Here is a 12,270-nt window from a genome sequence, read left to right as displayed (position 1 = left end):
CTCTCTCTATCTCTCTCTCTCTCTCTCTCTCTCTCTCTCTCTCTCTCTCTCTCTCTCTCTCCTCTCTCTCTCTCTCTCTCTCTCTCTCTCTCTCTCTCTCTCTCTCTCTCTCTCTCTCTCTCTCTCTCTCTCTCTTTCTTTCTACACACAGCGGATCCGCTGCCCGTTTAACAGCCTCATCTTTGTCAAACTTTCTTATGTTCTTTCTCTAACACGTAATGAAGGTTATTAAGTGTTTTAGCTCCTATGTTGACCACCATTTCCTTTATGAAGTAAAGCAGCCTCCCTGTCTGTGTCCTCGCGCTGTCCTCACATCCCCGGACCCCCAGACTCGGAGGAGCACAGGGATGTCAGTATTGTTTATGAAGCAGGGTAAAGAAAGTACATTATTGAAATGAAAATACTATTTATTTACTTTTACAAACAGTGAGCAGCTGGGAAGCTGCAGCATGTGTATTGCAGGACATGTGTAAACGTGCAAGCGTCTTCTAGTTGTAGAAAAGCGCTAGGCCTATAAATCTAATGTATTATTATTAGGCCTATGTGTTGGACATGTGTGGTTGGACTCTGTCTCACAGGCAGGTTGCAGTGTAACTTCAGAGGAGACTGGGCCAATTGTACATTCTCAAACTGCACCACTTAGAACTAACTAAACAATGCAGAGATTATTTTTATATATTTTATTCAATAACCGTAACGAAATTCAACAGTATGTGAATGTAAGTGATTTGTAAATAGGAATACAGATTTGACTTAATGTTTTCATAAATATATTTTTCTCCCAGTTTGTCATGGGACTTATTTTTACTCTCTCAAAGAACCGGAATCGAGAACCGAAAATAACCGGAATCGAAAAGCATAACCGGAATTGTTAAAATCCAAACGATACCCAACCCTATGTGTGATGCAGTAAAAGCGTACCGCTCACTTACGTTAGCGGTGTCGTAAAAAACGTGGAAAAATACGATGGCGAAGAAGAAGATTCCAGTGGCCCCAATTTTTGTCCATTCTGGACAAGTGAAAAATGTATTCGGACAAGTACATTGCCAAACTCACTTGTTCATGGACAAGTACTCTCTAAAAACTTTTTCTCACACTGCTAAACTAAAAGCTACAGGAAACTCTTTATGTCACCAGATTTACATACAAAAAATGTTGTCAATATAATGACCCTTAACAGTAGAAGCACCAACACCCATTAACATTTTGACTATCGCAACAGCGTCAGCACTCGCAGAGAAATCATTTCTGAAACATTGAATTTGTTCATTTTCATAATTTCCTTATATACTAAGCAAGCTTTAAACTCAGTTATTGTGGTTTGTTTTTGATTTGCTAATAGTAGATTTTTGATTTGCTAATAGTAGATTAACAACATTATTCAAAAGTTTAAATTCATTTGACAGCCCATCATTTACACATTCTAGGAAAAGCCATGCAGTGACAGATGTGTGGGTTTCATTACAACAGAATTACACGTATTTAAAAAAATGCAGGGGGGTCAATGGTTGAAGTGTTAAAGGAGCTTGTGTGTGTACCTCATAGAGTGAGCGCTGCACGCTGCAGCAGGGGTTTGCTGCCACGTACTTCAGCGCCCTGCACAGGGTCCTCAGGCTGTAGTGGGGTCTGTGGCCCGTCCCGTCCACCAGGTGGGAGTGGGCCTCCTTTCGCACTGCCAGGTAAAAACTGCACACAAACACAATCAAGGAGGAAATCAGCTTGAGACTACAGCAGGGTTCTAAAAAGTGCAACAAAGTGAGCATAAAGAGTGAGGAAGGAGAGGGGTCTGAGCAGGGATGAGGAGAAGAAGCCTTTTCAGCGGTGTCCCCTGTGTAAAGAGCAGTGGTTAATGCACTGTCAGTGATTAAAGGCTGACCTTATGATGCCGCTGATGATGTTCCGGTGTGGATTCAAACCCTTCAGGTAGTCTGAAACCAGAATCCGCAGGTCGCCCTCATTCTCCAGCTCCTCCACATACAGCTCAGTGAACCTGACACACACACACACACACACGGTTGGCATCACTGTAACTGGACCATGTTTAGGTGTTTCTTTCCTTCCACTTTAACATCTAAATGGAACTCCCACATCTAATCAGAGACTGCACTGATCTCCCAAGCCTCAAAACACTGACCCAAACTCACCTTTTCAGACCAGCTTTTAATGTGTGAGTGATTCTGTGTCCTTGTGATAGATGTTGTTCCATTGCTGGATTTTAAAGTTGACTTTGTACCTCTGTAAAGCATCTATGAGCAATTGATAAAGCGCATGATAAATTCAATATATTATTATTATTATTTAATTGTTATTATGGCCTGTACTGTACATTTTTTATATTTTCTTAATAATTATACAAAAAATAATAGCTCAGTCCAACATGATGCTATTATCATATAATCATATATACAGCATATATATGATGTCCTATACTACACTATCTTTTTCTGTATGAAACAGATTTACAAAAATACATTTGTTTAGAATGGTCCTTCCAGAAGGGCAAAAGGTGGATTTGCAAATGGATAAGGACAGGAGGGTTTTATGTTTTAATGGTGGAAATGTTTAGATAATGTCTAATGATAACTGCTCAGTTCCTACAATTTCAGATCAATTTCATTCATTGATGTATTTCTCCTAATGGAATTGAATCTGCCACCACAGTGATGACCTAAGCCTCTCACTCTGCACTCACCTGTTCCTGAGGCCCAGAGGGAGGTTCCTCTTCCCCACGTCAGTGGCTGGGTTCATGCAGGCGAAGAGCCGGAAGTCTGGGTGCCGGACCAGGGGCTCTGTGACAACACAACAAAACACTCATATATTACAGTAGCAGAAACATATATACATATGATCTGACATACAGTTGTGTAAGTAGCTGTTGTGCAAAATGTTCAAGTAATGGAGGGAGAAACTGAAAGTATGGAGCAGTGAGCTCTCTGCCGGCCAGAGGTGAGCTGTTGTAAAGTGTTAGAAGTTCATTTGATGATTGAGTGAGTGATGGATCAGGGAGGATGCATTTGGTGCTATGGATCTGGTGAGAATGCTGTGTGTCCTTAAAAGCTGAAATACCGATAAGTAGTGTCTTTGTAGTCTTTAATTGAAATGGAGGAATCAATTCAACTTTTTTAGATCACACAAGTACACAGCAGCACAAACAGCATGTTGACTCTTCATGTAGCCCATCCTGAGCTGATGTCACACAGTAACTGTAACTACAGTCACACTCAGATAACCAGTTCCCGTTATATCAAACATTTGCTAAACTTTTATGATGAAATGGTGTGATGAGCATTCAGCTAATGTGGTCTGCCAGCCAGAGTGCTATTCCAAAGACCATACACGGGCAAGACATGTCACTTGATTGTGAATCTGGACTTCTAGAGAAACAATAAGAAATAGGAAATATGCTTAACCACTGTGTGTATGAGTATTTAACTATGGTTCAAATGTTGAAATCTGAATCTGACAGCATTCAATATGAGACACAGAAATAGAGTTGGTACTTGATTTATATTCAGTTAAATACTATTAAATCCCAGCCCTGTGTGTCGAGTCCTCACCGGTGTCTCCTCGGTCCAGCAGCACCAGGGAGCCGGCGCTGCCCTCCAGCAGCCCGCTCAGACACTCCAGAGTCTCAGCTGCTGCCAGGTTGATCTCATCCAGCAGGATCCAGTGGCCCTTCTTCACCGCCTGAGCCAGCGTCCCCTGAGGAGGGCACACAGAGGTCAGAGCCGCTCCACCACAAGAGGTTCCTTCTACACACCCCACCTCATCTCTCTTACAACAACTCTTCATACCCTTCCTGTCCAGTGAAAACCATGTCTTTTGAAAGTTTGTGATAAACAGAAGGATGTTTCTTTATGTATTGAGAAAAATATCCTAACTCTTATGGCCCGTCCACACGGCGGCGTGCGTTGTCGCTTGCCGGTGGGGGGGGGGCTGAAACTCGACCAACAACCAATCACATGAATCTCCCGCCCCGGACACACAAGCATGCGGTTTGATTGGCTAGAGCTTGTACTGGCATAGGATTTGATTGGCTGACGCCAAAGCTTCAAAAGTTGAACATTGCTCAACTTTCGTCACGAACAAATCTACGCTTCGCTCCCACAATGCAGTTCGGCGAAACGTGACGTCACCCCATTCAAAGTGAATGGGCAGAAGCGTTGAAGCTTCAACGCTGTGTGGACGGGCCGTTAAGCTGAAAACTATTTTCAAAAGCATCTTTAAACAGCTGGAAAATGCATTGTGACAAAGCTGAAAGCAGGGCTGTGTTCCATGAGGTAGCTACAAAAATATAACTATCTTAAAGAATATATATAGTATATAAAAGGAGTTGAAATTAGCATAAATGCAGCTTACATGTGAATGCAGCAGTACTATTAATCAAGAAACATCAAATATATTTATAACAGTTAAACATTGAGAGGGAACATTTTACTGCAGAATAAATACTTTTAATTTGAGATACTTTCAAAACGTTTTGCTTATAACACTTCCTTAAGAAAGGTTTTAAATGCAGGAATTGTACTGTGTGGCATTCATATCTTTACCTCCTCCACCCCCGGTTATTTGAAGTTCTAATGTACGGAGAGTAACGGGGATGTTTATGTGGTACGCATTGTGGTCCTTATGCTATCAGGGCACTCTATGAAGAAACATTTTTGTGAGTCTTTACCTCCACAAATGCAAACACCATGGCCGCCTCGCAGGCTCGGATCTGCTGCTGGGTCTGGTTCAGCTTAGCAGCCAGAGCCTCCCACTGCTCCTGCAGCTGAGCGGCTACACACACACACACACACACACACACACACACACACACACACAGTGTTAATATCAGCCTTTCATCGAGCTGAGTTCGTATCATTGCTCATTCTGTCTGGTTCACTACCATTGGGCTTCTTCTGCAGCTCCTCGGTGACGGCAGACTTGCAGACGTGGTCCATGAGTTTGAGCAGGTCCTGCCAGCGCTTCCCTCTGAAGCAGGTCTGCACGTGGCCCAGGAAGCTCAGGTTCTGCTTCCTGGAGTACGTCTGCGAGAACAGGTCCTCGAAGGCCTCACGCAGAGGGAGCAGGATCTGCTTGTGGTCTACTGGCTTGTACCTGCAATAAAATAACAGAGTTTTAAACTTCAATGGGTGTCAAAAATTGACAATATGCACACTCCTGTATATTGTTTTTGATACTGTATGTTGTTTAAGAAAAAAGAATGGTATTTGATATACATATATTGATGTTTTTAAACAGAATCAGAAATCCTTTATTAATTCCACAGTGGGGACATTTAGTGTCACAGCTAAAGAAAAATAAAGACAAATAAGTACACAACCATGGCTTAAACATTTGTAGCAGCTATTCAAATAATGAAATGTTGGGATGTAAATGTAAAATGTGCTTTTGACTCACCCTCCGAGCAGGTCAGCAGTGTCACTTTGCTGGTTCATGTTCACCACCCGCAGCCTGTGTCCTGTAAACACACACCGGTGTCAACATCTGTATACGTTTTCATTGTTACTTTGTTGTATTTTTATTTATTCTTATTTGGGGGTTTTACATTTGTGTGATGTCTTTTACTGAAAAACCGAAATGCCAATAAAAAAAGAAATTGTCAGGAGAAATGTGAGGTTCAAGGACACTTAAGTATGTGGAGAGGGGGGGCTCCTGGGCTCACCTGTGACTCTGGTCAGGTGCTGCACAGTGGAAGTCTTCCCTGTCCCCGTCTCCCCCACCAGCAGCACCGGCTCCCCTTTAGCCACACACACTGCTAACTGCTCCAGCAGCACGGCAGAGGGCCGCGTGGCAGCAAACGTCTGGCTGTCCCTGTTCATGGAAGTAAAATAAATTAACACATTAAATCATTACATATTCAGTGGTGGATCAAATACTATAACAGGCCTGGAGGTTGATTTTGTTAACTGTTTAATCACGTTGCCTTGTCTCCAGAGCCGACACATGTAATAAACTCAAAGGTTATTAATGTTTAGAGATCACAGTCATGTGATTTAACAAACAGCATACCAGACCAGCAAAACGGCAGTGAAATGTTAAATGTGTTTTTTTTCCTTTTTAAAAAAATATTGCTTATGATTTCAATTTCTTCCTTTGTAAAATAAATAATGGTTGTATTAGATGCAGCAATAGCAGAGATGTTGTGTTACATTATTATATATATATATTACAACCTCAAACTACTTAACATGCACACACTATTGACAGGCTTCAATGAAAAGGCTGACTCTCATTCATATTGGCTTTAGTGTAATAATCTATGAATATTTGGAAATGACCTGATGGCTCTGCTTACATCAGAATGCATTTTAAAATCAATGCAATGTTTATTCAATTTGCCAGCAGGGGGGACTATTTGTTCCTATCAGATGGGGGAATGTTGGCACAACAACCAGCTGATGCATATATGGTGCAAAGAGAGGTCAGGGGGGGCGAGGTGTCCCACTTACACACTGAGCTGCACCGCTTCCGTCTGCTTCCGACACAGAGTCACTCTCCCCACTGACACCCCCACCTCGCTCACAGAGATGCCCGGCTGGTACATCTGGCAGAAGTGCTGGGCCTGAACACAGAAAGCATCAGAACATTACGACAACTGTAGACCAGGGGGGTCCAAACATTCTTCACTGAGGGCCACATACAGAAAAACATACGAAGGGCTGGGCCCCTCACTAGAGCTGATGTCAAATGCCTCATAAGTTAAGTTATCAGTTAGCAAAATCAAGCAAATGTAGAAAACTTATTCTTGATACTTGAATATGCCTTAGGAAAAACCAGCCTCCTTCACAGCTCTCCACAGGGTTTCCTTTATTTGGTTACAAACAGTGTTGGCAGCTCATCCCTTAACACAGGAGCCTCAGATTGAATATAAAAAGGAGAAATACGAAGGGTCTATTTCAAGCTGGTAATGGAATTATGATATCTGGCTTTTTTTTATCAACTAAGATTTGTTAGAAAATGTTCTCAACTTGAATTGACTGATTTGATTTGAAAATGAGGCATATTAACACATGAATACTGTGCAGTGTGCAATATATTTACATATTTCAGAAGTACAATTAAAGACAAGCACACGTTTTATGTGTGGGCCATATTCCATTATACTTCTAGAATTTGGAAACCCCTGATGTAGATCATAAAACAGGGAGACCTTTTAGGACTACATTTCCAATTTATTTTCTAATCAATCAATGCAGTAGGGGATGCTTTACATACTTTAAAGATAAGATCATCTTTTTAAATTTACTTCATTTCATTTGTGTCCATCACAGATATATTTGTTTTCATATTTTACTTTTTTAACGTATACATAGTACACTAGATTGTTTTGGTATATCAAATAAAAATAACATTCTAATGTCTTCTGTATATTTTATAGTGTTTAGAGTTTAGATGCTTCTCTGAATATATGTATTTTTTTCCGAGAATGTATATATTGTGTTTTAACTTTGAATGTGTATTTTTATTTGATTTGTATTTTTAAAAAGACATTTTGTAATTGTTGTAGATAAAAAATGCTGCTGTGACAAAACAATGTCTATATAACTTGCCAGTTCTGTGCATGTAACGATGAATAACGACTAAAGGTCTATATTAGGCATCTATTTCTTTTTCTTTTTTTTAAAGGATTTCATAAAGATGATCCCATCAACCCTTTTTCTGACCGGTTTGTAAATACTAAACTCAGGAGAGAAGACCCGAGGGATCACACTTGGCAGATAGATCACAAACACTTCATGTGAATGCCTCCGACCCTCTCTAACTTTTTTTTCCAGAGCAGAGGTCAGGTACCTTCTCTTTGGAGATGTTCAGCTTGCTTCCAATGATCTCGGCCATTCGCAGGCGGCCTTCAGGACGGGACAGCATGGCAGTGAAGCAGTCCAGAGCCTGGAGAGAGACATTATGGAGAAAGACATTATGGAGAGGGACATTATGGAGAGGGACATTATGGAGAGGGACATTATGGAGAGAGACATTATGGAGAGAGAAATCATTCATCCTCAATCAACACCCGATGTACAGCCAAAACACATTTGTACTTCTAAAAATAGAAACGGGTATTCCAGTGCAGTACGACTAACCTCCTAGCAGGGTTGGGAGGGTTACTTTAAAAATGTAATCCGTTACAATAACTAATTACCTGTACAAAATCTCAGTAACCTAATCTGAGTATGAACATTTTAAAAGAATGTAACCTGATTTCACTGTAATCCTGCTCTCTTTTTTGATGTAACAGTAATCTGATTACTTATTTTTGTATAATGTAATTGTAATCAAATACAGTTACCTTTATGTTGTATCCTGATTAAATCATCTCATTACATGTAATCCAATACTTTCAGCAGTATTGAAGTACATGCTATCTGCTGGCCTCTGCGTGGGACAGATATGTATCCTGTGTTGTGAACATTTTAGTAGAACAAACCCACTGACCTCCTGGAAGACGTTCTGTGCTGTGGCTGAAGAGGTGCTGTCGAAGTTAACACTGATCCGCTCACACCACTTCAGCAGGTCCCTGAATGAACACACATCAAGACAAAACATACAATTAACATGAGTGTAACAAAGTTTTTTTATTTTTATGAAATGTAGATGTCATAGTAGTGTTAATTTCGTTGACTAAAACTATGACGAAATATGTTCGTCAACGACCTTTTTTTCCATGACGAAAACGAGACGATGACGAGACGGCACCGACGGCAGTAAACAATAACTAACGAAATCATCATGCAATATCGTTGACGAAAAGTGACGAGACGAAAATGTAGTTTACTAAATAAAAACTATGCCAAAATCTCTCTTTACTTTCGTTGACGAAAAATGAGTAGACGAAATATTATCAAAGATAACGTTACATCTCTGATAGTCAGTTTTTCTCCCAGCAGTTCCATTTCCGGTGCTGCGGCTGGGCAGCAGCTGTGTGTCTGCGGTGCGCGCGGCGGTACATTTGAATTACACCGGGCAGCGGCACAATATGAACTGTCAGGAAGACTCGGGTCTAACTCATGGTCTAACTAACCTTATTCAACAGAAAATAAAATGGCAACAACAGGGCTTGGGAGCAGTGGTCGCACTCGCGTTAACCGAAGACCCCCCCCGTCAGCGCGAGTGAGAGATAAATTGTGCACTCGACGGATAATAATGGATTATGACGGAAATGTTACGATCCTGTCCGTCAAAATGACTGACAACGAAAAAGTCTAAAGCCACCACTGCTTGGGAGAAAGAAACTATGTGATATTTGGGCCCATTTTCGCTACAATGAGGCGGAGAAAAAAAGGTAACACATTGTTTTATCAGAAGGGAAGCAATGTGGCCATAACACAGCTGGTGAAAACACCACAAACCTGAGCAGATACTCTCTGCAAATCATTCAACCTGTGTTTTTCATCAAATAAGGACAAGATATAATCTTATTTATTTATATATACTAAAATGACAAATTATTGGTTTTGGCTAGACTAGTTTGACTGAAATGTTCTATATAATCTGATGACTAAAAAATACTCAACAGTTTTTATTGACAAAAAGTAGACTCAAATAATTAGTTTTCTTTGACTAAAATAAGACTAAAATGCTCAGACTTTTAGTCGACTAAATCTTGACTAAAATGTTTATTGTTTTAGTCGACTAAAATAAGACTAAAATGCTCAGACTTTTAGTCGACTAAAACTTGACTAAATAAAAACAGGATGAAGGTGACTAAATATGACTAAAACTAAAAAGGAAATTTAACACAGGACTAAGACTAAAACTAAATTAAAAAATAGCTGACGAAATTAACACTATGTCATAGAGACGTAAGAGAGTCCACTACAATCTCTAAATGAGCTTATTCAGGTATTTGATGTTCCATGTGCTAATCAAGAAGATTACAATAGAACTTGGTGTCTGTACTGCATGCAAGCTGCGACGCATTGAATAAACATGAAATCATTCAGGCAGGGACCGTTAGTCAGTGGTGTAAAGTAACTAAGTACATTTATTAAAGTACACTACTCAAGTACAATTTTGATATACTAGTACTTTACTTAATTGTTTAAATGTGTTGCTACTTTGTACTTCTACTAGGGCTGTCCCGAATACCACTTTACGCAGGGTTGCCAACTCTCACGTTGTGACACGCTTTCACTCTCAATGTCACGCTCTCACGCTGCCCAAACTATTCTCACGCCAGCGATCGTTTTTGGTTGGTTATTTACAATGTTGAGTTGACAGCTGCTCAAGCAGTGGATCCGCTCCCTCCCCGCCCCCACCCAGTGCTGGAATTGGGCCGGTACTCACCGGTACGCAGTACCGGCACTTCTGGTTCTGACCCATGGAGTACCGGCACTTCTTGCTCAGTACCGGCATGCTGGCGGTACTCCGGTACTCATGCACCGTGCCAGTACTCAACACTCTCCCGCCGTTCTTATTATACATCCATATATATATATACAGCCGCCCGGTACTCAGTAGATGCGTCATGAGGTGCCGAACGGACATTCTCATCGCTCTAACCGCTGGAGTTTCACAGCGGCTGTCAGCTGTTTACTCCTGTCATTCAAACAGAACGTGCTGGAGAGGGGGGCGGGGCTTATCTTCTCCATGTAAATACTGTGGTGGAAACGACTATGTCAAAATTAACCTATTTGACCGTGATTTAGTAGTAATACACGTTTCAAAATAATAATAATAATAATGCCGAAGTAACAACATACTGAAAACTGTTAGTAAAACCATGTTTTAATGCTTTACAATTTACATACCTAGATGCACGTGTGTTGTGTTTATGCAGTGCAAACTCCCACCCAGTGGGTGGCTATGTAGAGTGATAGAACAGAGCAGGCACGCCCCCGAGAGAAGGAAAGCAAGTCACGTCACAAATTAGCATTTCTAAAATGTTAGCGTGGATTAATAAAAGTGCAAAAAGACAGCGGTTGTCGCCGGAAGAAACTTCAAATACAGAGAATGCTGTGCCTGTGTTGGAAATGGTGTCTGATGGGGAGCTTTCTTTGGTTGATCCTCCTGCTCCAAGTTCTAGTGCATTAGCATTAGCACTAGCTCCGCCGCCTCCTCCAGAACCTCTAACGTTAGCTGCTGCTGCTGGCTCAACTGCCACCACCAACACCGGGCAAAGCGATGCACCTGACTGCTGGACAACGGACCAGGTGCAATATTTTTGCAAGACCAATGCATGGCTCCTTCTTAAAGATAAGAAGCTAGGATGTCGGATATGCAGAGATGTCAAATCTTTGGGAACACACACTGGACAAGGACTGAAACCGTCAACTGAATGGGGTGAGTGTGCAGTGTCTCATTTCGGTGTTGACAAGGGCAAACAACAAGCTAGCCTGAGAAAAAAAATCAAAGAACATAAAGAATCACAAGCCCATGTAAAAGCTGCTGACATCCTTACATCTGCTTCACGTGAAACTATTCAACATCAAGTGCAGTCTATGCATAAATCTGAATTAGACACCACTATCAGAGTTTTTCGAACGGCATATAAAATTGGCAAACATAGCCGGCCATTCACAGACATGCCAATTGATTTGAATGTACAGAAACTGAATGGGCTGAACGTGGGCAGGGTTTTGCACTCCAATAAAACCTGTGGCGAAATCATCGACCACATAGCTCATGAGCTGAAGAAAAAAATGGCAAAAGACATTACAGAAAACCAAAGAAAACTCTGTGTTTTGGTCGATGAATCTACCACTATTAGTGGTAAAACGGTGCTTGTTGTGTGTCTACGCTCAGCATTAGCTGATGCTGAGCCCGAAACGTTTTTTTGGGAAGCTGATCGAGTTGGATGGAACAACGGCTGATGACATCACAAAGGCGTTAATGGAGTGTCTTGGAAGAGATTTTAACGAGGACTTTTTAGGTCAGTGTTTCGTTTCTTTTGCATGTGATGGGGCTTCAGTCATGCTAGGGAAGAGAACAGGCGTTGCTACCCAGTTGTGTAGTAAATTCTCAAGCCTGTTTGTGTGGCACTGCTCCAATCATCGTCTAGAGCTGGCAGTTGGGGATGTGGTCAAGGAGGTCTCAGGGCTCAATCATTTCCAGATCTTTTTTTGACAAACTCTATTCCTTGTTCCATGCCTCCCCCAAAAATCAGAGGCAGTTAGCGCAGTGTGCGCAAGCAGTCGGACAGCGTCTCCTGGTGATAGGGCGTGTTTTGTCCATCCGCTGGGGTGGCTTCAAGTGAAAGGAGCGTCAGAGCAGTCTGGGAAAACTACCGAGTGCTTCATGATCACTTCACAAATGCTGCAAACGACA

At 41.4% G+C, this 12,270-nt stretch overlaps 1 protein-coding gene across 1 annotated transcript in view; it reads right to left on the bottom strand.

Annotated features, from left to right (window-relative positions):
• Positions 1-12,270, bottom strand: part of mdn1 (midasin AAA ATPase 1) — a 135,029-nt gene that overhangs the window by 73,142 nt on the left and 49,617 nt on the right. The window contains 11 exon segments of the mRNA XM_034204527.1: positions 1,539-1,686; positions 1,877-1,990; positions 2,693-2,789; positions 3,558-3,702; positions 4,676-4,779; positions 4,889-5,100; positions 5,404-5,464; positions 5,669-5,817; positions 6,456-6,568; positions 7,798-7,893; positions 8,440-8,521. Coding sequence (XP_034060418.1) covers positions 1,539-1,686; positions 1,877-1,990; positions 2,693-2,789; positions 3,558-3,702; positions 4,676-4,779; positions 4,889-5,100; positions 5,404-5,464; positions 5,669-5,817; positions 6,456-6,568; positions 7,798-7,893; positions 8,440-8,521 — 1,321 coding nt within the window.

Source organism: Gymnodraco acuticeps, unplaced genomic scaffold, assembly GCF_902827175.1.
Source record: "Gymnodraco acuticeps unplaced genomic scaffold, fGymAcu1.1, whole genome shotgun sequence".
NCBI classification, from domain to species: Eukaryota; Metazoa; Chordata; class Actinopteri; order Perciformes; family Bathydraconidae; genus Gymnodraco; species Gymnodraco acuticeps.
Note: the sequence above shows the minus strand (reverse complement) of the source record. Positions and strands in the feature narration are given on the sequence as shown.